Consider the following 27,267-nt stretch of genomic DNA (forward strand, 5'->3'; position numbering starts at 1 on the left):
AAGCAGTATCTATTAGAGGCTCAGCAGCATATTCAAGTATAACGTTCAAATTAGGAGGTTTTAATAAAGGGACAATATACAAAGTTGGGCAGTGTGTAGGGACAATACAATATCCTGGGGCTAGTGACAGTGGGGTTGTTACTATACTAGGCTAGAAGGGTTACAGGAATTCAGAAAGGACTCCTTGAGAGAAGCTGTGACCTGATGATAAGAGACTGCAACCAGCCCAAGGCAATCCTTCGGGTGGGAGCTGGGGGAATGAATACACTAAACTCACTCTTCTCCCTCTCACTGATATCATGAGAGGATTTTCATTGGGCCAAACCAAACCAGAAATGTCAGGCAGGAGAGCGCATGATGAAGTACACACAGAAGAGTGAATCAGGGTGCATAGTGGATTTGGAGAAGTAAACAAAAATATCTGACATAGCACCATTCTAAGTACTTTTTTTTTTTGAGACGGAGTCTTACTCTGTCGCCAGGCTGGAGTGCAGTGGCGCGATCTCGGCTCACCGCAACCTCCACCTCCCAGGTTCAAGCGATTCTCCCGCCTCAGCCTCCTGAGTAGCTGGGACTACGTGCGCCCAGCTAATTTTTTGTATTTTAAGTAGAAATGGAGTTTCACCATGTCAGCCAGGATGGTCTCGATCTCTTGATCTCTTGATCTGCCTGCCTCAGCCTCCCAAAGTGCTGGGATTAGAGGCATGAGCCACTTGCGCCCGGCCCATTCTAAGTACTTTGGATGTATTGGCACATTGAATCCTCCCCCAAATCCTATTACTTACCATTATTACCCCCAGATAAACAATGAAAGATGAAGGAAAATTCAACTGAACTGTGACATCTTCTGAGAGTTCAGAGAAGACACTGCCTTAGTTAAATAAAAATAGGGGTGCTTTAAGTATAGAAAGAGTGATAGAAGAAAAAACTTTTAGTAAAAAAAAAACTGTGATGGCAACCCTCTCCTCAAATTAATAGAAGACAAAGGTGAGGAAATCTCCTTGAGAGCTGAACAAAATATAAATAAATAAAAAGTAAGAATAAAGAGATTAAGAATATTTGAAAATCAATCCAGAAGTTAAGGCTTCAAATCCAGAAGGTTCATCTCTCTTTCTGGAATTCCTGAAAAATAGAAAATCGTGGGAATGAAAATACATAAGAAAAAAAAAATACAAGAAAAATTCCAAATTATCTGGATTGAAAAGTATCCCCAGGTATACAGCACAATGAATGAAAAATACTCAGGCCAAGGCCACACTTTTGAGAAATTTCATATGTACCATTTATTTATTTTTTTGAGACTATGTTACCGAGGCTGGCGTGCAATGGCGCAATCTGTGCTCACTGCAACGTCCACTTCCCAGTTCAACTGATTCTCGTGTCTCAGTCTCCTGAGTAGCTGGGATTACAGGCACGTGCCACCAGGATAGGCTAATTTCCATATTTTTAGTAGAAATGGGGTTTTACCATTTTGGCCAAGCTGGTCTTCAACTCCTGGTCTCAAGTGATCTGCCCTCCTCGGCCTCCCAAAGTGCTGGGATTACAGGCATAAGGCACCACGCCTGGGCAACATGTACAAATTTAAAAGTGATTATTAAGTAACAGTGAAAACTACTAGTTCTTAGTATTTTTTAAAACAGTGATTTCACACACAGTCTCACTTTTAAATGGGCTTGAGGGGTCCAGTGTCCCTGGCAACAGAGAATAAAAACACTTGCAGGATGTCATTTTCAAACCTTTCATAGATGAGAGCACAGTTCATTAATACCTAGGTATGTTTGCATGTGGACAAGCTTAGGAATGCATGTCCAGTGATTGGCTCTTAAAGATACAGTGCATGACTTCTAATTCCTTGTTATTCCCTCAGGTCAACTGAAAACTGCTTTGACTAGGTAGGTCTGTGCAGCTGACTGATATATGAACCAAATCTGGAGAAAGGAGATATGATGTCATGAGCATGTTTTTTTTTTTTTTTCCAACTTATTTCCCTCAGTACCCTTGAGGTACAGTGAACACGGTCACCTTTTCTCACTGAGTGCTCATGTGGACAAGGTTTTACATTTTGATGATCATCAGATTTCTATTGGTAGGTTTGGGCTTGGGGAACCCTCTTCCCTTCCAATAGTGTAGTTCTAGAATTCTGTCAATAAACAAGTTAGTGTGAATTAATTGAATCAACTGCATCAATAAGGGGGGGGCGGTATTTAGTGTCTGTCTCCTCAGTGCCAAGGGGAGTCAGGTGGGGGAAACTGACCTGAGTGAAACTGGCCAGTCTCTTCACCAAATCTTTGAGAGTCTTCAAGCTTTGGGAGAATTAGTAAAAAATGGACATGGACAGAATGTAAATGGAAAGTCGAACAGCCTCTTCACCAAGATGGTGGGTTGCAGTTTCCTGCAGCCACACAGTCTTTGTTGAAACAGGGCTGTGGTTATGAAGAGCTGTGCATTCTTAGCTGCTGCAGGTTGTGCTGGGAATGGAAACTAAAGCAGTCAGTGGCGGTGACCACAACCCAGAAGCTGAAACCATGCTCTAATTTTACAGAAAATTGCTGGTTCTGGCTCTGTTCATTGCTTATGGGTTTTCATTTAGACTGCAAAGATTATATCTAGTAGACTGCAAGGATTACATCTAGTTGTGTGTGAAATAACATCTTGAAAATTGACTGATGTAAAACCATTTAGCCCTCACTCATTTGTACTAACCCACAAAACGCCAGTACAAACATTTTCTAATATAAGATACATCCTTTAGCATTGACAGTCAGTATAATTATAGGAGTGAAAAACAGAAGGAATAGCCAAAGCAGCAGTGAGAAAAGAGGACAGACAAAAAAGACAAAGAGGAGGAGGAAGAAAAAAGAGAATTAGGAGAAGCGAGTTTGCATTTGGGAAAAAATGTGGACTTACATTTATTTATGTGAATATCTTGCCAAATTTGGGAAGTAACAGTATGTTAAAGAAAATGGTGAGAGCTTATTGTAAAGATAAGACTACCTACCAGCCTTATTGGGCCAATGTGCTATTGAGAATTGGCTACTAACAGCTTAAAAATGTTTAGCCTTTTCATCTAAAAAAAAAAAACCCACTAACTGTGGGAAAGAGTACTAATCTTTTTTTTTTTTTGAGACAGGTTCTCACTCTGTCACCCAGGCTGGAGTACAATGGTATGATCACAGCTCACTGCAACCTCTGCCTCCTGGGCTTAAGGGATCCTCCCGACTCAGCCTCCTGAGTAGCTGGGACTATAGGCACATGCCACCATGCCTGGCTAATTTTTGTGTTTTTGTAGAGATGAGGTCTTGCCATGTTGCCTAGGCTGGTCTTGAACTCCTGGACTCAAGCAATTCACCTGCCTTGGCCTCCCAAACTGCTAGGATTAGAGGTGTAGCCACTGCGCTCAGTCTAGAAAGAGTACTAATCATTTTAATTAGACTGAAATTCCAGTAAGAATTTCAAAGTGAAATTTGCCTTCTCTTTTTTTTTTTTTTTTTGAGATGGAGTCTCGCTTTGTTGCCCAGGCTGGAGGGCAGTGGCCGGATCTCAGCTCACTGCAAGCTCCGCCTCCTGGGTTCACGCCATTCTCCTGCCTCAGCCTCCCGGCGCCTGCCACCTCGCCCGGCTAGTTTTTTGTATTTTTTAGTAGAGACAGGGTTTCACCGTGTTAGCCAGGATGGTCTTGATCTCCTGACCTCGTGATCCACCCGTCTCGGCCTCCCAAAGTGCTGGGATTACAGGCTTGAGCCACCGCGCCCAGCCCCAGAAATTTGCCTTCTTTTATTTAGCCTCAAGTTCCTCAACAGTTACCTATATTAGCAGTGAGATTCTACATTTCTTTTCTGTAACACCTATGACTTATCACTTGACTTTATACATAGTATGGATTCCAGATAATTATTAAAAGTGAACACATAAGTAAGTGAATGAAAAGAGAATGCTTGAGAAAATAGATTTTAGAATTATGAGTTATTGTACAGACTCAGTGGATTATGCCTGTAATCCCAACACTTTAGGAGGTTGTGGCAGAAGGATCACTTGAGGCCAGGGGGTTCAGGACCAGCCTGGGCAACGTAGTGAGACTTCAATCTTTACAAAAAATTTAAAAATTAGCCAGATGTGGTGATGTGCACCTGTAATCCCAGTTACTTGGGAGGCTGAGGTAGGAGGATTACGTAAGCCCAGGAATTTGAGGTTGCAGTGAGCTATGATCACACCACCACACTCCAGCCTGGGTGACAGAGTGAGACCCTGTTTCAAAAGAAAGAAAAAAAACGAGTTCTGTGAAAGTTTTGATAGATCAAAGAAAAGCATTTATATCAATCTGCACCCTATTTTAAAGTTTGTATTCAGGAACCACAAACAAAAATTTCAGAAAGAACCTCCCCAGGAACACAGCTGAAACCTGTTATTTTGTTTGTAGGACAAACACTGTACACTTGGAGGATGACTTAATAATGTAATTTATTTGAAATATTTCCAGAAAAGTTTAAGGCCATTATACAAAAACATTCATTTCAAAAAAACATTCATTGACTTTCTTCCCATAGGCCAACACTTGACAAACCTCTTTTCCCACCACACTGGCTGATGGCTCCTAAAAGTGGCTGATGGCTCCTACAAAGAATCATTCATTCTTTTCTTCACCATTAAAAGGCTGTTCTTGGCTTTCCTCTGCTTCTGTCTGCAGCAGGTTCACTTGCTGTATCAATAACAACTTGAGAAACAAAGCAGTTTTAAATAAACTTGTAATAGAAAAAATTCACCATGTTTAAGATCTATAAATTCAGAAATATGTTTTGTAGGGTAAAATTGACCACAATATCCTTGTTTTTAAAAAATAATGAAGTATATACCTTGTTTTTATATTGATATATCCTGTCACACAGCTTCTTTGAATGCACATGATATATGTACATAATAAAATGACATCAATGCACTTACTTTCTTTTCTGTAAACTTGAAAGACAGAAGATTAAAGAAAAACTTTTTGGCAATAATTTAGAATAATTACCACTAGTGCTGGTGTGGGTATAATTTTGCACAGGTCATCCTTAATATTTACACTTGCAGGGAGCTTTTCTAGGTACTTCGCTTTTTTTAAGGTCTGCACTTTACCCTGCACTGTAAATCAAAGCTGGACAAAGAGGTTACTAATGTGGCTAGCTGATCCTAATTCATCAGAGTTAATGAAATTGGCCTCTGGAGAACATAATTATAATTCTGATTATAGCACAGAACCAGAGATGGCAAACTGACAACCCAAAAGCAGAGCAGGAAAGCCCAAGGCTCTGGCCTTTCTCAGCCTTGCTTTACTCTCAGTGGCTCTCACACAAGGTTCTGACGAAGTGCTTTTCATTCCAAATTCTTCCTCTCCTGTGTATCTATAAACAGTGTCATCGATAGAGTCATGGTCTCTCTCCCTTGTTGCTTCATTCATTCTCTAAAATATGAGTAGGCCTAGGCAGATGAAACACAATGAAGACAGGGCCTTCTTGTTATCCTGGAAGGCTTTCTTAGGCCATTTGGGTTCTATTCTGATGTTTTAGGCTAGCAACCAACTATGAGAGACACCTCCTGGTGCCATGTGCATTTCAGTTAAAGATTCAGAGCTGGCAGCTGCTTTTGTCCTGGCCCTTTTTAAGGTCAGCCTCTATTTTATGTCCTAATACATTCTTGCATCAAACTTGCACTGGATGAAGTTGCAAGGTTCAGACAGTGCGTCCTCCTTTGCAAAATTAAGCCTTCAGAATCCCCAGGGATGTTTTCAAGCTTTCTAGTTGAATAAAATCAAACCAAGTTCACTTCATGAGTTGGTCTTTCCTGATTCTCTCTCTAATACCATCCCGATACACAGGTGACTTCGTCATGCCCTATTTACAAGGCCCTCTAAATTCTGTGCCTTCAGCTACCACATCTAAGAGCTGGGAAAGTGCTACAGAAGCACAAGAGGAAGGACTCTTCAAGCAATCTACGTAAAACAGTAGTTTCGAGATTCTTTTTCTGTTTTTTCTTTAAATCCAGCAGGACAATTGAAAGTAACTTGTTTGAGTACCTCTCCATCCATCTAGACACTTGTGAAATACAACACAGGGTAATAGTTGCCACAGATTCCAGCTTACACAGACAGATTGGCAGTCACAGTACTAGGGACAAAGGTACAGATACAAGAGACTGGGTCAACATGTATATTTTCACGAAAGTATGAAAAAGTGCTTCTCCAAACCGTTCCATCTGCGGAATGCAAATACTGTACAGGTAAGACGCAGGCCTGCTTTCCGAAATGCACATGCTTCTGTCAGACATTGCTTTCACCATGCCTGCTGTTCCCACAGGAAGAGTCTGTCTGTTCCATGCGCTCACAGTCGAGGCTGACCTCACTTGTGTCCATACTACAGTCTGACTCACTGTCCGATTGGTCCATCTGTTCAAGTTTTGTTTCTCCCTGTAGCTCTCTGCTCCCAGTGGTGGGATTTAGGAATGATCCCTCGGAGTCAAGCACCCCAGCTTGCCCGGCAGCACATAAAACTGTTTCTTTGGCTTGACGAATACAGTTAAGCCACTGCTGTTTGTTGAAGGTGTCATTGGCTTGTAGCGAGTGGGTCTGACTTTGGGATCCGTTTTTGAAACTGACTCTGAAGAAGTTTTTAACTAGAAGGGAAAAGCACATGAAAAACAAAGTCAATGGACAGATCCTTCCTCAGGCCAAAGAGAACACACGTAGTGACACTAAACCCCAGAATCCATGGCAGGTATTGCTGATAACAAAACGTTTCCCACTGAACTGGGACATGGCTCAGCTCCACCCTGCAGTCACCATCAGGGAGTTGGGGCTGACACAGGTCTAGCGTTCAGCTGCCCTCATTTATCTCAGAAACCAGCAGGTGGAGATCATCTTGCAACAACAAAGTTAAGTGATTCAGGGGAGCCCAGAGTACTGGTGACCAAATCTGGCTGCATAACAAAATCCCTTGGGGTGAGAACTTGTGAAAAAGACAGATGCCCTCAGGAGACTAAAGTGGGAGCGCTGCTTGAGTCCAGGAGTTTGAGATCAGCCTGAGCAATATAGTGACACCTTTTCTCAAAAAATAAAGATAAACAAATAAAAATAAATCCCCAGGCCCTTTTTGAGAGATTCTGATTCAGTAGATCTAAAAGTGGGTTTCATAATCTGTCATTTCAACAAGTAGACCAAGCTAGAGCTTTTTTTCAGTTTAAGAGGCTCTTTTTAATATTAAAACATGCCCATGTTTCTCCAAGAGAGTATCTATACACTTAGTATTCAATGATGGAGAAGATATATGTAGACAAACTTGGTTTCATTGTCAAATGAAATTACATTTTAATTACCTCAACAGGAGCTATCTGCATTTAAAAGAAATGGTAGTCCACAATATGGAAGACATTTTATTTAATCTTTTTTTTTTTTGAGATGGAGTCTTGCTCTGGAGTGCAGTGGCACAATCTTCGCTCACTACAACCTCTGCCTCCTGGGTGCAAGTGATTCTCCTGTCTCAGCCTCCCAAGTAGCTGGGATTACAGGCACGCACCACCACGCCCGGCAAATTTTTGTATTTTTTTAGTAGAGGCAGGGTTTTGCAATGTTGGTCAGGCTGGTCTCGAACTCCTGACCTCAGGTGATCCACCCACCTCAGCCTCCCAAAAAGATGGGGTTACAGGTGTAAGCCACCATGCCTGGCCTATTTAATCTAATAACAACAATATAATGGACATTTAATGGGCCTTGTGTGCCACATGCAATGCTTGCTTCACAGAAACATCTGCAGTCCGTCCCTTTGCACTAACCCTGCAGCCAGTAGACTGGGAACCATCACCACTTCCAATGGCTTAGAGGCTAAGGAACAGAGGGAAAGGAGGCCAAAATGTTTTACTGCTAGCCATCTTCGGCTAGAAGCTAATCTCTGTCCTTCAAATTTAGGCTCCACCCTTTGATCTTGGGCAAGTACCTTAAATCCTCTGTATCTTAGTTCCTAACTTGTAAAATGAAGAAAACAAGAACCTACTTTATATGGTTGTTATGAGGAATAAATGTAATACATGTAAATGCTTATAAAATGCCTGGCACATAGTCAATACTCAAGAAACATAAGCTCTTATTTCTACTACTCCTACTCCTAGGGTAGAGGGATTGATCAGTAGGTAGAAGGCAGTACATACTAATTACTTTGACAGTATGATGCCTATGTTAACCCAGGAAGCTCAAAGGTTACTTTCTCAAAGAAGTGTTCCCTATTTCATTTAAAACAGACCTCCAGGCGGGGCCTGGGGGCCTGTAATCCCAGCACTTTGGGAGGCTGAGGTGGGTGGATCACTTGGGGCCAGGAGTTTGAGACCAGCCTGGCCAACATGGCAAAACCTCGTCTCTACTGAAAATACAAAAATTAGCCAGGTGTGGTGGCCCGCGCCTGTATTCCCAGTTACTTGGGAGGGTGAGACACAAGAATTACTTGAACCCAGGAGGAAGAGGGTACAGTGAGCCGAGATCACGCTACCACACACCAGCCTGGGTAACAGAGTAAGACTCTGTCTCAAAAAAATACATAAATAAAAACAAAACAGACCTCCTATTGCTATCCCTTCCTATTCCCTTACTGGGTTTTAAGTTTTCTTAACAACACTTAGAGTATTCATTTGCTTATCATCTTTCTCCTCCATCACAATGCAAGCTCCATAGGGGAAGGAAGTTACCTGCTTGTTTCACTGAGTATCATGTTAGATACTCGATAGATATTGCTATCTTGGCTTCTTTTAATTAATTCGTTTATGAAGTCTTAAATTAGGCCCACTGAGTAATGTTGCAGATGAACCCACATTCCAGTTGACCATTCTTATGTCTCTTTAGGGACAAGTCTACCAGTTCAACTGCAAAACCCACCATAATGCAAATGGTATCCACGTAGGGACTATCTGGTTTTAAGCATGTTTTTATCCAATGGAAAAAGACAGAGAAAGGGAACTTAAGGAGCACTAACGATGTGCAGACAGGTTCACTTGGAGTATCTTACTAAATCCTTATAACAATCTTATGAAGGAGGTACGTATGCATTTCCATTTTGGAGATGAGAAACTGAGAATCACAGGGGCTAAACAAAGTACATAATCAGGAAGTGATGAGACAGCATTCAAATGCAGTTTGACTTCAAGACTGGCTTTTCTCTTTCCACCAGCTGCCCACTCACTCCAAACTACCACAGCCAAAAACGTTCAACATGTCAACCCCGACTGCTATCCATACTTCTCTCGTTGTTGCTGAATGCCCCTCGCAGGGAGCCACCCAGCCTCACTTCTCCGTCCTGGAGGTCTTCCAGCAGGAGGTCCTTCACAGGGATTGGCTGACGGTACAGCTGGTAGCAAAGCTGCTCATTGTGGGTGATGGCTCGAGTGATCACAAGCACTTCTTGGAACAGGAAAACATGCAGTTTCTAGAAGAAAAAAATCCACCGTCTTTCACTAAGCAATAATGTAATGAGTGGTTGATATGTGGACCTCTGTGGATAGAGAGGTCCCCAGGTACTAGGTTCACACCGGATTATGAACTCCTAGGTTCAAATCTACCTCCAGGAGAACCAAAGTTGGGCATGATGGAGGCACTTCCAGATATGTCCACTGCCCTTCCTGTAGAAGCACCTCCCTAGGGACTCAGTGGAGAAAGCCCTTCTGCCTACAGATACCTGCAGCCAGGGTTGCCAACTTTGGGGGCCCTATTCATATTGCAATTCACAACTTGTACAGACATATCTGCCCCGCTCCTATAAAAAAAAAACGAGAAAGGGAAATAGAATCAAGAGGGCAATGAAGGGAAAAAAAGTTAGCACTCTCTTGGCTTTGGTTTTATTACTCAATATAATTCTAAGTAAGCAGGCCAGACGTGGTGGCTCACACTTGTAATTCTAGCACTTTGGGAGGCTGAGGTGGGCAGATCACTTGAGGTTAGGAGTTCGAGACCAGCCTGGCCAATATGGTGAAACCCCAACTCCATTAAAAATACAAAAACTAGGCCGGGCGCCATGGCTCATGCCTGCACTCCAGCCTGGGCGACAGTGCAAGACTCCATCTAAAAAAATAAAAAGAATACAAAAACTAGCCAGGCGAAGTTGGTGGGGGCGGGGGGGGGGGGGGTGGGTGGGTGCGGTGCGCCTGTAATTCCAGCTACTCAGGAGGCTGAGGCAGGAGAATTGTTGGAACCCAGGAGGCAGAGGTTGCAGTGAGCCGAGATCACACCACTGCACTTCAGCCTGGGTGACAGAGCGAGACTGTCTCCGAAAATAAAAAAAAAAAAATTCTAAAACATGAAAATTACAAATAGTCTATAAAAAATGAGACTGGTATATCAAAGCTCATATTAATCTTTGCTTTCCAAACCCATAAAAAACATTTGTTCCTTCAACCACAGAGTCATTATCAGCTTTATCCAGGAACTCCAAATCAGAAGACTGCTCATTCCTGAGGGAACCAGAGTATGCAGCCACAGCCACAAAGAAAGATCATCAGGCTGGGTGGGGTGGCTCACGCCTCTAATCCCAGCACTTTGGGAGGCCAAGGTGGGCGGATCACCTAAGGTCAGGAGTTCAAGACCAGCCTGGCCAACATGGTGAAACCCCATCTCTACTAAAAATACAAAAATTAGCCGGGTGCAGTGGCGGGTGCCTATAAGCCCAGCTACTCAGGAGGCTGAGGCAGGAGAATTGCTTGAACCCAGGAGGTGGAGGTTGCAGTGAGCTGAGATCAGACCATTGTATTCCAGCCTGGGAGGTAAGAGCAAATTCTGTCTCAAAAAAAAAAAAAAGATCAACATTTTCCTTCTCAGTTAAGTTCATCAGAACCTTGGTTCTCTGAAGAGAAAAGTTGACAACTGATGTGTGTGATGTGGGCAAAAAGAAAATTGCAAAAATGAAGGCTTGTTTTAGGCCCCATTATGAAAGCAGGTGTACTTGGTGGAGTTAGGATAAATTTGCTCCATTCAATGCTAAGTGCCAGACTCTTCTCACAGTTTGGAAATGCTTAGGAACTGAAGTGAAAATATCCACAACTTTGCAACTAGGTTCTAGCTTTCTGGTGGAAATATTTGGGAATGTCAATCCAGCAGTCTTAAAGGGGAGAGACCAGAAGAGGAGACGTTCTCACTTGTAAGTGGGAGCTAAATCTTGGGTTCACATGGGCATAAATATAGGAACAACAGACACTGGGGACTCTAAAAGGCAAGAGGGAGTGAGAGGGGCAAGGGCTGAAACTTCATATCGAGTACTATGTTCACTATCTGGGTGATGGGATCAATAGAAGCCCATTCTCAGCACCATGCAGTATATCCTTGTAACAAACCTGCACATATACCCCCTGAATCTAAAACAAAAATGGGAACTGAATTAAAAACTTTGGATTAGAATTTTGACTTGGGATAATGGAAGCACATTCAATATTATTAGATCATTTTAAATTTGGGAGAAAAGAAACCCATAGGTCTCCCACCCCTATCCCTACTACCTCCCAAACACACACAAACACAGAAACAAAACCCAACCATCTTGGCTAGAGGGAATAAAATGTATATTTAAGAAGACTGAAAAACAGGATAAAGCACAAAATAACCAAGTTAAAGACTTTTTGGTGTGGTAGTTGTGGAAATAATGTGTTAAGAATTTTCTTTTGGGGATTGTTTTAACGTACAGCATTTGGGATAATCAGATTTTTACACTGTTTCTACTTCTATCAACCTTCTAGCCAAGGTGGGCTGAGACTGTCTGGGCAACCTTTTAAAAATACAACTCAGCTGGGCACAGTGGCTCACTCCTGTAATCCCAGCACTTTGGGAGGCTGAGGTGGATGGATCACTTGAGGTCAGGAATTCAAGAACAGCCTGGCCAACATGGTGAAACCCCATCTCTCCTAAAAATGCAAAAATTAGCCAAGCATGGTGGTGGGTGCCTGTAATCCCAGCTACTCGGAAGGCTGAGGCACGAGAACTGCTTGAACCCGGGAGGTGGAGGTTGCAGTGAGCCAAGATCGTGCCACTGCACTCCATCCTGGGCAACAGAGCGAAACAATGTCTCAAAAAACAAACAAACAAAAAAGTCATTTATGAATGTTCACTGATAATTTCTTATTGGTCTTAGCTCCTTCCTGCCCTCAAACTACTGTGGTTTTTTTCTGACCCAAGACTTTATTCACAATGACTTTTTTTTTTTTTTTTTTGAGACGGGGTCTTGCTCTGTCGCCCAGGCTGGAGTGCAGTGGCACAAACTCGGCTCACTGCAAACTCCGCCTTCCGGGTTCACGCCATTCTCCTGCCTCAGCCTCCCGAATAGCTGGGACTACAGGCGCCCGCCACCACGCCCGGCTAATTTTTTTTGTATTTTTTAGTAGAGACAGGGTTTCACCGTGTTAGCCAGGATGGTGTCTCGATCTCCTGACCTCATGATCTGCCTGCCTCAGCCTCCCAAAAGTGCTGGGATTACAGGCGTGAGCCCGGCCATTCACAATGACTTTTACAACTCTACTGGGGGAAAAAACCTCACAAGCCTCCCACCCCAACTATCTTTGTTCTCAAACATCTATCTGCCTGCAATAAAAACTAGAGTTTATCTTTATGCCCTAGGCACATCTAACCAGAGAGTTCTCAGTCCTTGACTGATGTACAGAAATATAATAGGCTTACACCCTGTGGAGCAGTGCATTTTCCTATTTCTCATTGGGCTTCCTAGAAAGAACGTTCAAGGAGCTTGGTGTCAGATACTAGAAGTCCACAGGTACTTTCTGAAAATAAGCAAGAAACAGAATGCAGCTTTCTAGCAATCAGTAACTCCCTAGTCCCACAGACACACGTCTTCAAGCAACAGACTTGATAGGCCTCATTACCCCCACTGTACCATGCACTGGCTAGATCCACAGCATCCCTGATAATGGGTTATAACATGTATTCACTGATTTCAAGTAATATTTCCATGCCTGCTCAGTCTAGGCTAAACGGATGTCCCTTGAATTATCAAAACTTTATTAAGAACCCTCCAATCTAGTTTTGGCTTTCATTCTAAGGGTTGGCTAGATACTGAAGATGAAATACAACCAAAATGCAGAGTCTCTCTCCCAGTGGTTATCTCAACACAGAAATTTAAACACACACACACACACACACACACAAAATTTCTACTGGCTATACATACAAATAGCTTGGTGAGCTAAATGAATTTTGAACTCTCATATAATTCAAATTCATCTTTCTCTTTAAACAAGCATTCATTCATTGTTTAAAGAGACCCATTGTTTAAAAACACCCAGTATGTGCCAGGTCCCCATAATAGATTCTAAGGTTGACAAAACACAGTCCTCCCACCAAAATAACATGGTATAATGGAATATACTGACAGACAAATGGAGAATTGCAACTCACTATATTAAGTGCTCCAAGGGAGATATGCACAGTTGCTATGATAGCAGAAGAGGAACCATTGGTATCCACTTGGGAATAAAAGCCAGGAAATGGGTATCTATAGGTCAAAGCTAAATATGCAACCAATAGAAGATAGGTTGTTATTTTAAAAAAACTGGTTTCAAAATGCCAGTCTGTGGATGGGTCCCAATCCACAATAAATAAGTTAAATGCATTCAGCTGAAGACTGTTTTTCTGAGATTAAATCCTTCTAACATCTTATTAAGATCATCCTTTATTTTCTGAAATCAAAGTGAGAGATGTTAACTATTCTGCATTTGTTTTTCAAAGTCACGATCAGACAAAATAAACAGCTGGCAACCCTATGTTGGTTTCCTAAATTCTTTCTGAATATGTACTGATCCTTAACATTACAAAATATGAATGAATATATATATACATATACACGTGGTCCTGTGATATAAATGACACTGGAAAAGCAATTTTTGTTTGAAAGAATGAAGGACAGGTACGGTGGCTCAAGCCTGTAATTCCAGCACTTTGAGAGGCCAAGGTGGGCGGATCACTTGAGCTCAGGAGTTTGAGACCACCCTGGCCCAACATGGTGAAACCCTGTCTCTACTAAAAAAAGTACAAAAATTAGCTGGGCGTGGTGGTGTGCACCTGCAGTTCCAGCTACTTGGGAGGCCGAGGCACGAGAATTGCTTGAACCTGGGAAGGCATAGGTTGCAGTGAGCCAGCCTGGGTGACAAAGCAAGACTCCATCTCAAAAAAAAAAAAAAAAAAAAGAACATGACCCTAGATAGGGAAGAAATTGTAAGAGGAGGCTCCACATCAAATGAATTAGGGATAGGGGAGGAGGATGAGACTGCTTAAAGGGAGTAACTACTTACCACGCCCCGATTGTTCTTCAGTTCACCATGACAACACAAGACTCGAGAGCTGTCGATCAGGGAGTCTTTCTGGCCTTCTTCCAAGTAAAGGAGCCGCTCTTTATAATAGCGGCATTCAGATTCCCCAGTCTTGGTGTTGATTTCTGCCACAATTCCCTGAATGATATTTATCTATGGAAACAAAGAGGAAAATTAAGTATGGAGGAAAGCAGCAAACTATTCCTACCAAGTCTTAGGGGCTCAGCCTAGAAGGACACCAGGACACACCTGGATCTAATTCTGTTATCTAAGTTGCTACTTTGGGAAAAGAGGAAAAAAAACCATAAATACTTTTAGTATACTGCATCTATCTGTCCATCTGTACACATACACACACATTTATTTGTACACATAGAAAGATATTTATATTATACATAAAACTAATATTGATGAATAATTTTATCTGGGAGGAAGGGATACCTATTGAGCTCCAGGCTGCACATTTCTTAAAACATGCTCACAATGTTGAAAATGTAGCCATATAAAAAAATTGACTAAGGAGAGAAAACAAAGAATGTAAGAGTCCAAAAGAGGGACTGTCTTTGAGGATGTGACACAATTAATAGCTTCAACATCTCTCTATATGTACTCAATCTAATGTACGAACAATATTTGCAAATTGGGTTTGAACAAATGGTTTGAATTTTTCTTTTTTTTTTTTTCCTGATATGGAGTTTCCCTCTTATTGCCCAGGCTGGAGTGAGATAGCACAATCTCGGCTGACTGCAACCTCTGCCTCCCAGGTTCAAGCGATTCTTCTGCCTCAGCCTCCTGAGTAGCTGGGATTACAGGTGTCTGCCACAACATCCAACTAATTTTTGTACTTTTTGTTTTGAGACGGAGTCTCACTCTGTCACCAGGCTGGAGTGTAGTGGCGTGATCTCAGGTCACTGCAACCTCCGCCTCCTGGGTTCAAGTGATTCTCCTGACTCAGCCTCCTGAGTAGCTGGGACTACAAGCACCACCACGCCCAGCTAATTTTTTGTATTTTTAGTAGAGACAGGGTTTCACCATGTTGACCAGGATGGTCTCAATCTCTTGACCTTGGGATCTGCCTGCCTCAGCCTCCCAAAGTGCTGGGATTACAAGCATGAGCCACCGCGCCTGGCCAATTTTTGTATTTTTAGTAGAAATGGGTTTTTACCATGTTGCCCAGGCTGGTCTCGAACTCCTGAATTCAAGTGATCCACCCACCTCTGCCTTCCAAACAGCAGACCACCCCCAAATCCAGTATCAAGTCATATTTTAGTATGTTCAAAGTGTCATTCTAAACTCGAAACGGGGAGGGACGGGTGGGGCAGTTATGGGGACTGAGATGAAGAAAATGCTGTCGAATATAGAATCTAGTAGAAAGAACAGTGCTGGGATTACAAGTGTGAGCCACCGCGCCTGGCCTGGATATCTTTTTCAATGATATAATATAAACGTTTATAAAGAACAGAGAAAAAATAATGGGAAAAAAGACACCAGTATAATGATGGGGATAGTCTGCATAAATACACTCACATCCAGGGTCTAGAGCACATGTGAGTGAGTAAGTTTGGGCAAAAGATTCCAAAGTGATGGTGGATGCAATGTTGTCAATACAAAAACAAGAGTACTGCCTGAGATGTGGTCAGTGGATATTTATTCTGATGTGTTGGTCATTCTGTCATATGAATATATCTAAATGTTATAAAATGCTAGAAAAGGAATGAGAAGTTAGTTGAGCAAAACTCAATGACACCAGGCCGGGCGCGGTGGCTCATGTCTGTGATCCCAGCACTTTGGGAAGCCAGGGCAGGCAGATCACTTGAGGTCAGGAGTTCCACACCAGCCTGGCCAACATGGTGAATGCTGTCTCTACTAAAAATACCAAAAAAAATTAGCCAGGTGAGGTGGTACCCACCTGTAATTCCAGCTACTTGGGAGGCTGAGGTGTGAAAATCACTTGAACCTGTGAGGCAGAGGTTGCAGTGAGCCGAGATCACCCCACCGCACTACAGCCTGGGCGACAGAGCAAGACTCCCCATCTCAAAAAAATAAAAAACTCCATGACACCAATCAGAGGCAAAATAATGATTTCCTTAGGATTCTCTGTCTCCTAAAAGTGAAAAGACCTACAGTCCCATTGTTCTTGTGGTGGTAACTGAAAAGTACTTAACAGATGGAAAATGTTGATAAGTCTTCTTCTTCGTCACATTTACTTAAAAGAAAAGTCAATCTCTGAAAAGCAAGGTTCCAAAAGAGGCCTTTGCTCAGTCAGAAGTTATCATGTCTTAAAATAGTAATAAATTCTATCTAGGATTGTTAAGTAATTATTTTTCTTTTTTTCTTTCATTGAGACAGGGTCTCATTCTGTCGCCCAGGCTGGAGTGCAGTGGAGCCATCTCAGCTCACTGCAACCCCTGCCTCTTGGGCTGAACTGATCCTCCCACCTCAGCCTCCTGATAGCTGGGACCACAGGTGTATGCCACCATGCCTGGCTAATTTTTGCACTTTTCATGGAGATGGGGTTTTGCTATTGCCTAGGCTGGTCTCTGACTCCTGGACTCAAGCAATCTGCCTGCCTTGGCCTCCCAAAATGCTAGGATTACAGGCATGAGCCACTACGTCTGGCCAAGTGATTATTTTTTCATATGCCAGTAAAATGATATTGTCTGCCAAAGCAACTGGGTAAAAACTGTTACTCAGTTATAACTTTTGTACTTCTACACAAGTTTGACAGAAGATCTTACAGTTTTCAGCTGAAGTTTGGTGAATATATCCTATGGAGAGAGCATAATCTGTACATTTCTGTAGCTATTAAGAGTTTCAAATATTTTTTCTTTTCTTTTTTTTTTTTTTTTTTTTGAGACAGAGTCTTGCTCTTGTCACCCAGGCTGGAGTGCAATGGTACGATCTTGACTCACTGCAACCTCTGCCTCCTGGATTCAAGTGATACGCCTGCCTCAGCCTCCTGAGTAGCTGGGACTACAAGCACCTGCCACCACACCCAGCTAAATTTTGTATTTTTAGTAGAGACGGGCTTTCACCATGTTGGCCGGGCTGGTCTCAAACTCCTGACCGCATGATCCACCTGACTTGGCCTCCCAAAGTGCTGGGATTACAGGCATGAGTCACTGCACCTGGCCAAAAGTTTCAAAGATTTCTTTATTCTTTTCTCTATTTCTCAAATTGTGGTGGTAGCACTCACTACTTTGATTTAAAAAAGAAATCCTTATTTTAAAAAATATAGGCTCTTTAGTGTTACAGAAGAAGCTTTTTGGCCTTTGACGTCAACCTAATATTAAATATAAATTCTATAAAAGTAATTTGAGTTTTATTAACATAAAACAATAAATAGCAGAACACTTTGGTATACTTTCTTAGTTTCTTTTTTCCTTTCTTGGTTTTCAAAAATGACTGATTTTCACTATTACTTTCAAGACAAAATAATTTCACAAAATATACTAAAGCCATGACTCATCCTTCAAATTAATTTAATGTTTACTGAGAACCTGTTCCATGTTAGACTAAGTGGTAGCATTCACAGAAATGAGAGGATTCCTTACTTCAAGAAGCTTAAAACAAATGGGAGGTATCTGAGCAACTGTGTTATGTCTACTTTATCTTTTTACCTTTCCATATTTTACAATATGTAATGAAATCCATGCCTTTTCCTTACTATTAAAGACCTCAGCATTAGTCGCTGTGACTTATCAGTTAACTGTTACCAGGTGTACCTGGACAGCTGGAATTAATCAGCACTTGAGTCAATTTTCTGAGTTGCCTGCAAGTATCCAGGAAACCAGAAAGAAGATGCACTATAGTCATAAATATGTGTTCATTTTCTAATTTAACTCAGGAACTGGACAGCTGGCATATCACATGAAGATTAATAAACTTAAATGCCATGGCGGTTCCTTATGCAGCTATGATTAGTTTCAAATACTGCTTCTTTTGCTGGTGTTTGAAAAACAGAGATAGAACAATGGAAACAATCAGTGTTCTCATTCCATGTTCTATGTATACATTTATAATAGTAACTGTGGGTCTGCTTTCATTTATTAAAAATAATGTTTTGTATTTCTATCTACCTGAATATCATGAGGGTCTTATCTCTCTGCATTGATTTTTTTTTTTGGAGACTGAGTTTTGCTCTTGTTGCCCAGGCTGGAGTGCAATGGCACAATTTTGCTCACTGCAACCTCCACCTCCTGGGTTCAAGTAATTCGCCTGTCTCAGCCTCCTGAGTAGCTGGGATTACAGGCATGCGCCACCATGCCAGGCTAATTTTGTATTTTTAGTAGAGACGGGGCTTCTCCATGTTGGTCAGGCTGGTCTTGAACTCCTGACCTCAGGTGATCCGCCCGCCTTGGCCTCCCAAAGTGCTGGGATTATAGGCATGAGCCACTGCTCCCGGCCTCTGCATTGGTTCTTGAGAGAGATTTATTTTGTAGAATTTCAGGGAGGCATAAAGTTACATACAGCAGGCTGCCATTAGCCAGACAACAGTCACAGTAGTTGTGCATTTAAATTAAATTTATTGTTGCATCTCTCACTGGGTTCAAACTGAAGGAAGGGACTGGTAAAGGGAGATGATGAGAGATACCTGGTAACAGTACAGAGATTAAGCGCACACGTGCTGGACTCATCATCCTCAAAGTGGACTCTGAAAGCCCTGACTGTCTGGTTCCTTGTGCCGTGATACTCATTGGCTCCTGCCATGAACCAAGAATAGTAGTCTTCATGGCTGTTGAATCAAAAGCAGGACTGTTTTTCCCACTTATTTCAGTGATTTTTTTTTTTTTTTTAGGAGTTGAGAAATAGTGGTGGGTGGGGGGAAGGGATGCTCTGCAGGATCATTTTCTGGCCGAAAAATCTTTAGAATTTAAAACATTAAATGACCAAGTTCTCTGGAATATCTGAATATCCAAACTCCTATTTTAAGAAGTTCTCTTTTGGGAAAAATTTTTTATCAACCCTCAAAGCATTATTAAGAAATTCTAATAAAGATGTGGTAGTTTAGGCACTGCATTAAAGGCAAGACCTCTTTTTAGATCTAATCATAGGTCTGAATGCAATCAACTCCCTTGGAGCTGGAAGCAATTTACTTAGCACTCTCTGATTTTTCCCCTTTCATTGATGGGAAATTTATTCAGGGGATATTTGTCAAGCTATATTGGTGCTATGGGTTTTATGTTTATCAAACATTCATAATGCACCCAAGAGTACAGGGCTAAATAATTCTGTTCATCTGGGGTAATGCTACGAGGATTTTGTAAAGAGGGGAAAAAAATCCTGTGCGTATACTGTGTAAGTAGGCATTTGGAAGACTTGCTTTGCAGACATTTTCAAATGCAGGTATACCATGTTTCATGCACAGATATGCCTGAATAACTAGGTGCAGAGTCAACTTTTGAAAATGGCTTCATACTTTATGCACTAGGGAAACTGGTTACTAGCACATCATTTTATATTACACACAATCACATTCTTATCTGTTTTTAAATTCAAACTTTAGCTCACTGGGTATTTTTTTAAAAAAAAACAGAACAGTATTCTTTCATGCTCCATATTAAAAAAAAAATCTTTACAGTAACTCAGAACAGGCTCCCATGCTTCAAAAAAGTCATGACTGTGAGTAGCTCATGCTCCCTGTTGTTTTTATTCCTGCAGACCACACACTTGCTGGGATGAAATATGGAGAGGAGGCAACTCTATCGAACTCTTCCCAGTAATAAAAAAACAGACATGATGAAGTGAGATGGGCCTCAACCCAGTGCCTGTGTCCCCGATCTGTGCTGGACTGCGGGCCTGATCTCTGTGCGTTGGGCCTACCAGGTACATTGAATACCTCATGAATCAGAAGAGGGTCCTTTATTATTCTTTTCTATCCTACCTGGAGGCACCCACCCCAGTTCTGCACCGGTGAGGCTGGTGACCAGACAACTCTCTGCAATTATAAAGGCAACAGAAACTCAAAGTAGTGGGCAGGCTTCCTGCATCAAGGTATAGAATCATAAAGAAGTAGAAGGGCACAGGATTTGGAGTCTACACTGACGGGGTTTGAACATCAACTGCATCACTTGCTGGCTGTGGACCCAGGCGAGCTATTTAACCCCTCCAAGCCTCATCTGGAAAATGGCCCTAATAAGAACAGCTATCTCCTAGGCTGTTGTGAGGTTAAATGAGATATATAACCTATGAGGCAAATTACATAAAGTTGATTTACTAGGTACTCAATGCCAGCAATTATTACCATGATTGTTGTTACTGCTACTTATTATTAAACTCCTATCTGGGAGGAAATAGGCTGTTTGCTCAGCAGGTTCAAGGCTTCTGATTTTCAAATTACCTATGCATATCCTCCTTCTATTATTGTCCCAGATTACATCAAAACATGAGCCCTTTGAATGATCTGTTAGCCTCTATCCCCCACTGCCACCTCCTTGATCAGGTTTTCACACCCAGACAGCATCCTCCGAACTTGCATCCTTATCACCAGTCTCTTCCTCCTCAGTTCCCCATTCTACCAAGAGTATGTGCCCAAGGTTACATAGCTTGTAAATGATGGAGCTGGGATTTGAATCCTGAATGCTAGCTACTTAGAAACCAACCAACAAACAAAAATAAACTTCAATTAATTGCACGACAAAGGAAAAATCTCTTAAATATTTAAAAACCTCTATAACCAGATCTGAACCCATATCCTCTGTCTTCTCTCCTGCTGTTTTCTCAGAGGACCCCTAACCCCAGGCCAACTGATCTATGATATTCCCCAGGCACGACCTGTCCTGTCATTTCTTTATACCTTTGCTCAGGCCACCCGCTCCCCATGGGCTGACATCTGCCATCTCTACCATGCAGAGTACTTCAACCAGAATGGCGCTTTCTGGGTGGAATGCTCACAGTTTACAATATTCTCGTGATAGGCACCCCATTTTTCCTTGTCTCCTATTGCTGCTAGGGAAAAATATTTATTTCCCAGATTACTCAGCCCACACTCAATAATCTTTTTTTTTTTTTAAACAGTCTCACTCTGTTGCCCAGGCTGTAGTTGCAGTGGCATGATCTCAGCTCACTGCAACCTCTACCTCCCGGGCTCAAGCGATTCTTGTGCCTCACCCTCCTGAGGAGCTGAGATTATAGGCATATGCCACCTCGCCCAGTAATTTTTTTTGTACTTTTAGTAGAGACAGGGTTTTGCTTTTTTGGCCAGGCTGGTCCTGAACTCCTGGCCTCAAGTAATCTGCCCACCTCAGCCTCCCAAAGTGCTGGGATTACAGGCATGAGCCATCATGTCCGGCCCACACTCAATAACCATTTGCTGAGTGAGGATCCCACTAGTGAGCAGGAGGTTTGACAAGGCAACCCAATGTAATCGGGGGCCAAAGGGAGCTAGATCTTAAATGGATGTCCACTTCACAAATGAGCTTTGGGGCTAGGCTAAAAGGCAACTTATTACTTTATAACCAAACAAAATTTAAAATCTACACAAAGGTCTTGTCCCTCACAGTCAGCAACTGTAACACCAGATTAGAGTCACCTATGTAAAATCAAGAATTTTACTGCCTAAGGGACCTTACAGTGTGTTTCATGTAAACACTGCATTTTACAGTTTAGGAAACTGAGGCAGAGAGAGGAGAAGTGACTTGTAAAATCAAAACATGGACGATGGCAGTGCCAGGCCTGGAACCCAAGATTCCTGAGTACTAAGTACCCAAGGACTCTTCCATTCACCCGCTGACCCATCCACCAGCCATTATGGTGGAAATAACAAGAAGAGAGAGAAGGAAACAGACAAACTTACAGCTTCTTCCAAGTGCTGCTGATCTGGATTATCATTTGGTGTGTGCCTCAAGATTTCTCGGAGAAGCAGAGGGTATTTTACCAGACGGCTTCTTGGAATATCGAGGAAATTCCAGAGATCTAGTTTGCGGCTAAAGGGGGATTCTAAACATCGCTGTAGGAAATCCTGGACTCGGTGATCCTGCTTTTTGTGGTCCAGCAGAGCTTTGGCGGCTACTTGATTGCTGCAGTAGCTGTCATAGGAGCTGAGGCAAGGGAGCTAAGAAGGAAACAGAAAGAGAAGGTTGGAATGTCAAAATAATTGAGCTCTGAGGCTATAGGTGGCATCATTTATTGGGACTGAACAAATACCTAACTTGTCTCCGGGTCTGGCTGACATTCCTTTATCTGCATGGCTGGAGGAAACTAGTGGAATCTTCAACATGGCAGGCAGTGGACAGTTTTCTTAGGCTCTGGCTTGCTTTCACAAAGTAATTTTCTTAATTGCCTGTTTACTTTCTTAAGACTCTTACCATAGTTTGTTTGCATTTTCTGCCAGTTTAAGTGATATGGTTTGGATCTGTGTCCCTGCCCAAATCTCATGTCGAATTGTAATCCCCAATGTTGGAGGAGGGAACTGCTGGGAGGTGATTGAATCATGGGGGCAGATTTCCTCTTGCTGTTCTTGTGATAGTGAGTGAGTTCTCAGGAGATATGGTTGTTTAAAAGTGTGTAGCACCTCCCTGCTCCTCTCCTCCCCCGTTCTGGCCATGTAAGACATGCCTGCTTCTGCTTCTGACATGACTGAAAGTTTCCCGAGGTCCCCGCAAGCCATGCTTCCTGTACAGCTTGCAAAAACATGAGCCAGTTAAACCTCTTTTCTTTATAAATTACCCAGTTTCAGGTATTTCTTTATAGTAGTGTGAGAACAGATTAATACACTAAACTAGAAACAAAAGAAGTGAAATTACTGCATGTACATACAGTTCAGAATTTTCCTAACCTTCCAAAGATATCCAGTCACGTAAAAGCCTCCTACTTTATTTTAAAAAACATAGGATTTCGTTTGAAATTATTAATAAGAAACTCATCTAGAAGACTTAGGGGCACAAAAAGGAGGCAAAGGGTCATACTCCACAGCCCAGCCCTTTGCATGGCTCAAATACCTATATGAGTCAACATTAGTTTATGATTACCTGATTCCAAGGCGCCCAATTATAAAGAGCCTCAAGAAGTTAAAGCAAAAGTATGATTACTAAAAAATCAGATGCAGAAAGCATTCATAAAAATCTTTTAAACTAGTTCTGACAGGTCAGAAACAAGTTTTGGCTATCACTAACAGTTAACATCACAATACTATGTAATGAACAATTTAAGCTTAAAGACTTTGGAACATTTAACCTTCATTGCCTTCATTCCAGCAAAATGCTAATTTCTCTGACATATTCCATTATTCACACTGTGCAAACACCATGTCAGAGACTCAACGGAAAAGGCTTCTCATCCACTTTTTCTGCCTTGGCATTCTAATCTAAGAGCTATCAGCCTCCAGAAAGTTGCCAGAAGCAATCAAATGCAGCCAATGGCCTAACTGCTTTTGTTTCTCTCTCGTACTAAGAAGCCCTATTCCCTGTAACACCTGCTCTTTAGAGGGATTCAGTGCAAGACACTGGCAAGAGTGTCTTTCATTTCTGTATCCTCACTACTTTGCATTGGGCCTACTATATGGCAGACACTGTGTTCTGAATGAACAAATAAATGCATGTTTAATGGATTATAAGATTAGGTAATATTTGATGGTTTGGGAATATTGCTTAAAAATAAAGTATGGCGGCCAGGTTCAGTGGTTCATGCCTGTAATCCCAGCACACTGGGAGGCTGGGGTGGGTGGATCACGAGGTCAGGAGTTTGAGACCAGCCTGGCCAGCATGGTGAAACCCTGTCTCTACTAAAAATACAAAAATTAGCCAGGCATGGTGGCACACACCTGTAATCCCAGTTACTCAGGAGGCTGAGGCAGGAGAATCACTTGAACCCAGGAGGCAGAGGTTGCAGTGAGCCAATGTCATGCCACTGCACTCTAGCCTGGGCGACAGAGTGAGACTCTGTCTCAAAAAAAGAAACAAAAAAAAACAAAGTATGGTAGCATCTGAAACTTCAAATACTCTGCTGCTGCTTTTACACCTCTTATTGAAATTATTTCCTCGGTGACTGAAAGCAAAAAAAGGATACCAGGAAAGTAATATTTTACAAGCTCACTATTGAGCTTAACATTCCTTGGAAATGTCTACCTTCCTTACCTGTTATTAAAATTCTCTACTTGTGTTAAAGAGTTGCAGAAATTTGGCCGGGCACGGTGGCTCAAGCCTGTAATCCCGGCACTTTGAGAGGCCGAGACGGGCGGATCACGAGGTCAGGAGATCGAGACCATCCTGGCTAACACGGTGAAACCTTGTCTCTACTAAAAGAATACAAAAAACTAGCCGGGCGAGGTAGTGGGCGCCTGTAGTCCCAGCTACTCGGGAGGCTGAGGCAGGAGAATGGCGTAAACCTGGGAGACGGAGCTTGCAGTGAGCTGAGATCCGGCCACTGCACTCCAGCCTGGGCGGCAGAGCAAGACTCCGTCTCAAAAAAAAAAAAAAAAAAAAAAAAAAAAAAAAAAAAAAGAGTTGCAGAAATTTTTTCCCTCAACCTTATATTTGTGTAAATACTAGCTATTATTTTAAAGTAATGATAATTGGTACTTACACATGCGCACACACACGCACACGCACACACGAAGAGAGAACCCAGATGTGGTACTGTGGCTTGTAATTTAGATTTTCAGAGTTAAAAAGGGCCTCAGGCCCTCTTCATTTAATTTCCACTTCCTCACCTTATAAAAAGATCTGGAAATGCCCAATGTTTTCATTAGGAGAAACAAATCAGCAGGAACCATCGGATGTAAACTAGTGAGGAACCTTGACCACACTGCTGCTCACTGTCCGATGGGTCACTGCTCCCTGTGATCCTGCTGCCCTGCTACCACGGCAACCAAATGGGGCTCTGGTCCTGTGCTCTCACCTGACAGGGTGCTCATTTCCTGGGCATGACCTGAAAGGCTATCTGGTTCAGTCACCAGCTAGGAAAGGCCCCAAGTGATCTTTAACTACACGGGGTGAAGAATGTACAAGATCTGGTTCTCAAATACAGACACTCATTCAGAATGTGAGAGGTGAAAATGCAGTTAAAGAGACTAGACGGGGTGCCGTGGCTCACACCTGTAATCACATTACTTTGGGAGGCTGAGGCGGGTGGATCACTCGAGGTCAGGAGTTTGAGGCCAGCCTGGGCTATGTGGCAAAATCCCGTCTTTATTAAAATATATAAAAATTAGCTGGGCATAGTGGTGCATGCCTGTAATCTCAGCTACTTGGGAGGCTGAGTCACAAGAATCACTTGAACCCAGGAGGCAAAGGTTGCGATGAGCTGAGATCGTGCCTTTCTTAGGAACAGCCTTGGCGACAGAGCGAGACTCTGTCTTGGAAAAAAGGACAGACTCAGAAATAGGGAGAATCAGATTCAAAGCCTAACTCACACAGCTGTCAGTGACTCTTCCAAGCCTCAGTGTCTCCACCTACAAAACATATATACTAATGTCCCTCTCTCCCTTAATGAGGTAAAGCATACAAAAGGTGTAGCATGGAGCTTGGCTTCTGATTAAGAATCAGTAAATACTAGCTATTATTACTTGTTCCAAGAAGTTCTTTGTTTTTGAGACAAGGTCTCGCTTTGTCGCTCAGGCTGGAGAGCAGTGGCATGATCATGACTCACTGCAGCCTCTTCTTCCCAGGCTCAAGCAGTTCTCCCTCCTCAGCCTCTCAAGTAGCTAGGGCTACAGGCATACACCACCATGCCAGCTAATATTTTTTTTGTAGAGACAGAGTTTCGCCATTTTGCCCAGGCTGGTCTCCTACTCCTGGGCTCAAGCGATCCACCCACTTCAGGCTCCCAAAGCGCTGGGATTACAGACATGAGCCACCGCGCTTGGGCCCTAGAATATTTTTATTGAAGAAACTGTCGTTTAGAGAACCAAAGCTACTTGCTCAGCTGGAGACAAAACTAGAGTCTGACACTTCTTCTTGCTTCCCCTTTACCCTCAGAGTTCTGAACTATTCGCCATCTCTTTATTAAATAGACTATCAAGAATTTATAAGGGAAACTCACTTTTTAAAGAAGTTCTATTATCCCCCTAATATTGTGAACAAATCTATTTTTTTTTTTTTTTTTGCTTCCATGTACCCTGGCTCTTTCTTAGGAATTAAAATTTAATGAGACATCAAATTAACATGAGAACTTTCTGCCTTGGAGAGCTTATAAAGTATTTTATCATTGAAAAAACGTTGGCATGGAGATAAGTCACTTGGAGGTTGTTTCTTTATGCTAGAGAAGGCTTACTCAAACAGGCTGACCCACTAGGGAGGGGGGGACACTGATTCTCAGTAACCGGGGTAGTTCCCTGAAAAAAAGCAACCACTCTTTTTAAGGTCTTCAAAGTAAAAGTAATTGATTCATTCTAAGGTCAAAAGGACTTGCCAGGGCTGTCCCACTTGGAAGGTTCACTTGTTTAAAAGGATTTTTACCCCCCTCACTTTTTCCCTTTGCGAGGAAAATAAATCAATTTTTCATGGGTCGAATGGGCTCTGACTTTTCTCATCCAAAGTCCACTAAGATGTTTATTTTGTTCTGTTAAAAATACAAGAACTCAAACATATGCACCCCTAGGTTTACTGTTCCCACTCACACGGACACATCTGCAGTTAAAAGAGGAAAAACATTTAACAGCTCGTCGGGCCTGATAAATAAGGGCCATTTCTCATGAAGTCTGGCAACAACGGGCCAGTTGTTTAATTTTAGGCTGCTCTTCAAGATCCAAGTCTTCATTTGATGCCTGAAGCGTCCAGATAGCAATGGGCCAGCATGGTCACACTTCCTTTGGGTATGTACAGAAAAGGACTGCAAACCTGCTCCCAGATCACACCAATTTTCTAATAAACATGACAAATGTTTATTTCAGCAAAAAGTTAGTAACAAGGCAAATGCCTACAATTTTGCTTCTGGCATAAATTGACAATTTGCACATGATGCTTAAGGAAACCATGTAGTCCTGTACTGCTGTCTCATCAAAAGCAGAGGAGTTATCCT

At 42.3% G+C, this 27,267-nt stretch overlaps 1 protein-coding gene across 3 annotated transcripts in view; it reads right to left on the reverse strand.

Annotated features, from left to right (window-relative positions):
* Positions 1-4,439: 4,439 nt before the first annotated feature.
* The window catches only part of ARHGEF3 (Rho guanine nucleotide exchange factor 3), a 340,537-nt gene continuing 317,709 nt past the window's right edge, over positions 4,440-27,267 (reverse strand). For all 3 annotated transcript variants that reach the window (XM_010360455.2, XM_010360457.2, XM_010360458.2), the window contains 4 exons: positions 22,106-22,363; positions 14,293-14,463; positions 9,251-9,437; positions 4,440-6,645 (listed from right to left, as the gene is read on the reverse strand). In XM_010360455.2, coding sequence (XP_010358757.1) covers positions 6,293-6,645; positions 9,251-9,437; positions 14,293-14,463; positions 22,106-22,363 — 969 coding nt within the window. In that variant the 3' untranslated portion in view covers positions 4,440-6,292. The remainder of the gene's footprint in view (positions 6,646-9,250; positions 9,438-14,292; positions 14,464-22,105; positions 22,364-27,267) is intronic.

Source organism: Rhinopithecus roxellana, chromosome 1 (genome assembly GCF_007565055.1).
Source record: "Rhinopithecus roxellana isolate Shanxi Qingling chromosome 1, ASM756505v1, whole genome shotgun sequence".
Taxonomy (NCBI): Eukaryota; Metazoa; Chordata; class Mammalia; order Primates; family Cercopithecidae; genus Rhinopithecus; species Rhinopithecus roxellana.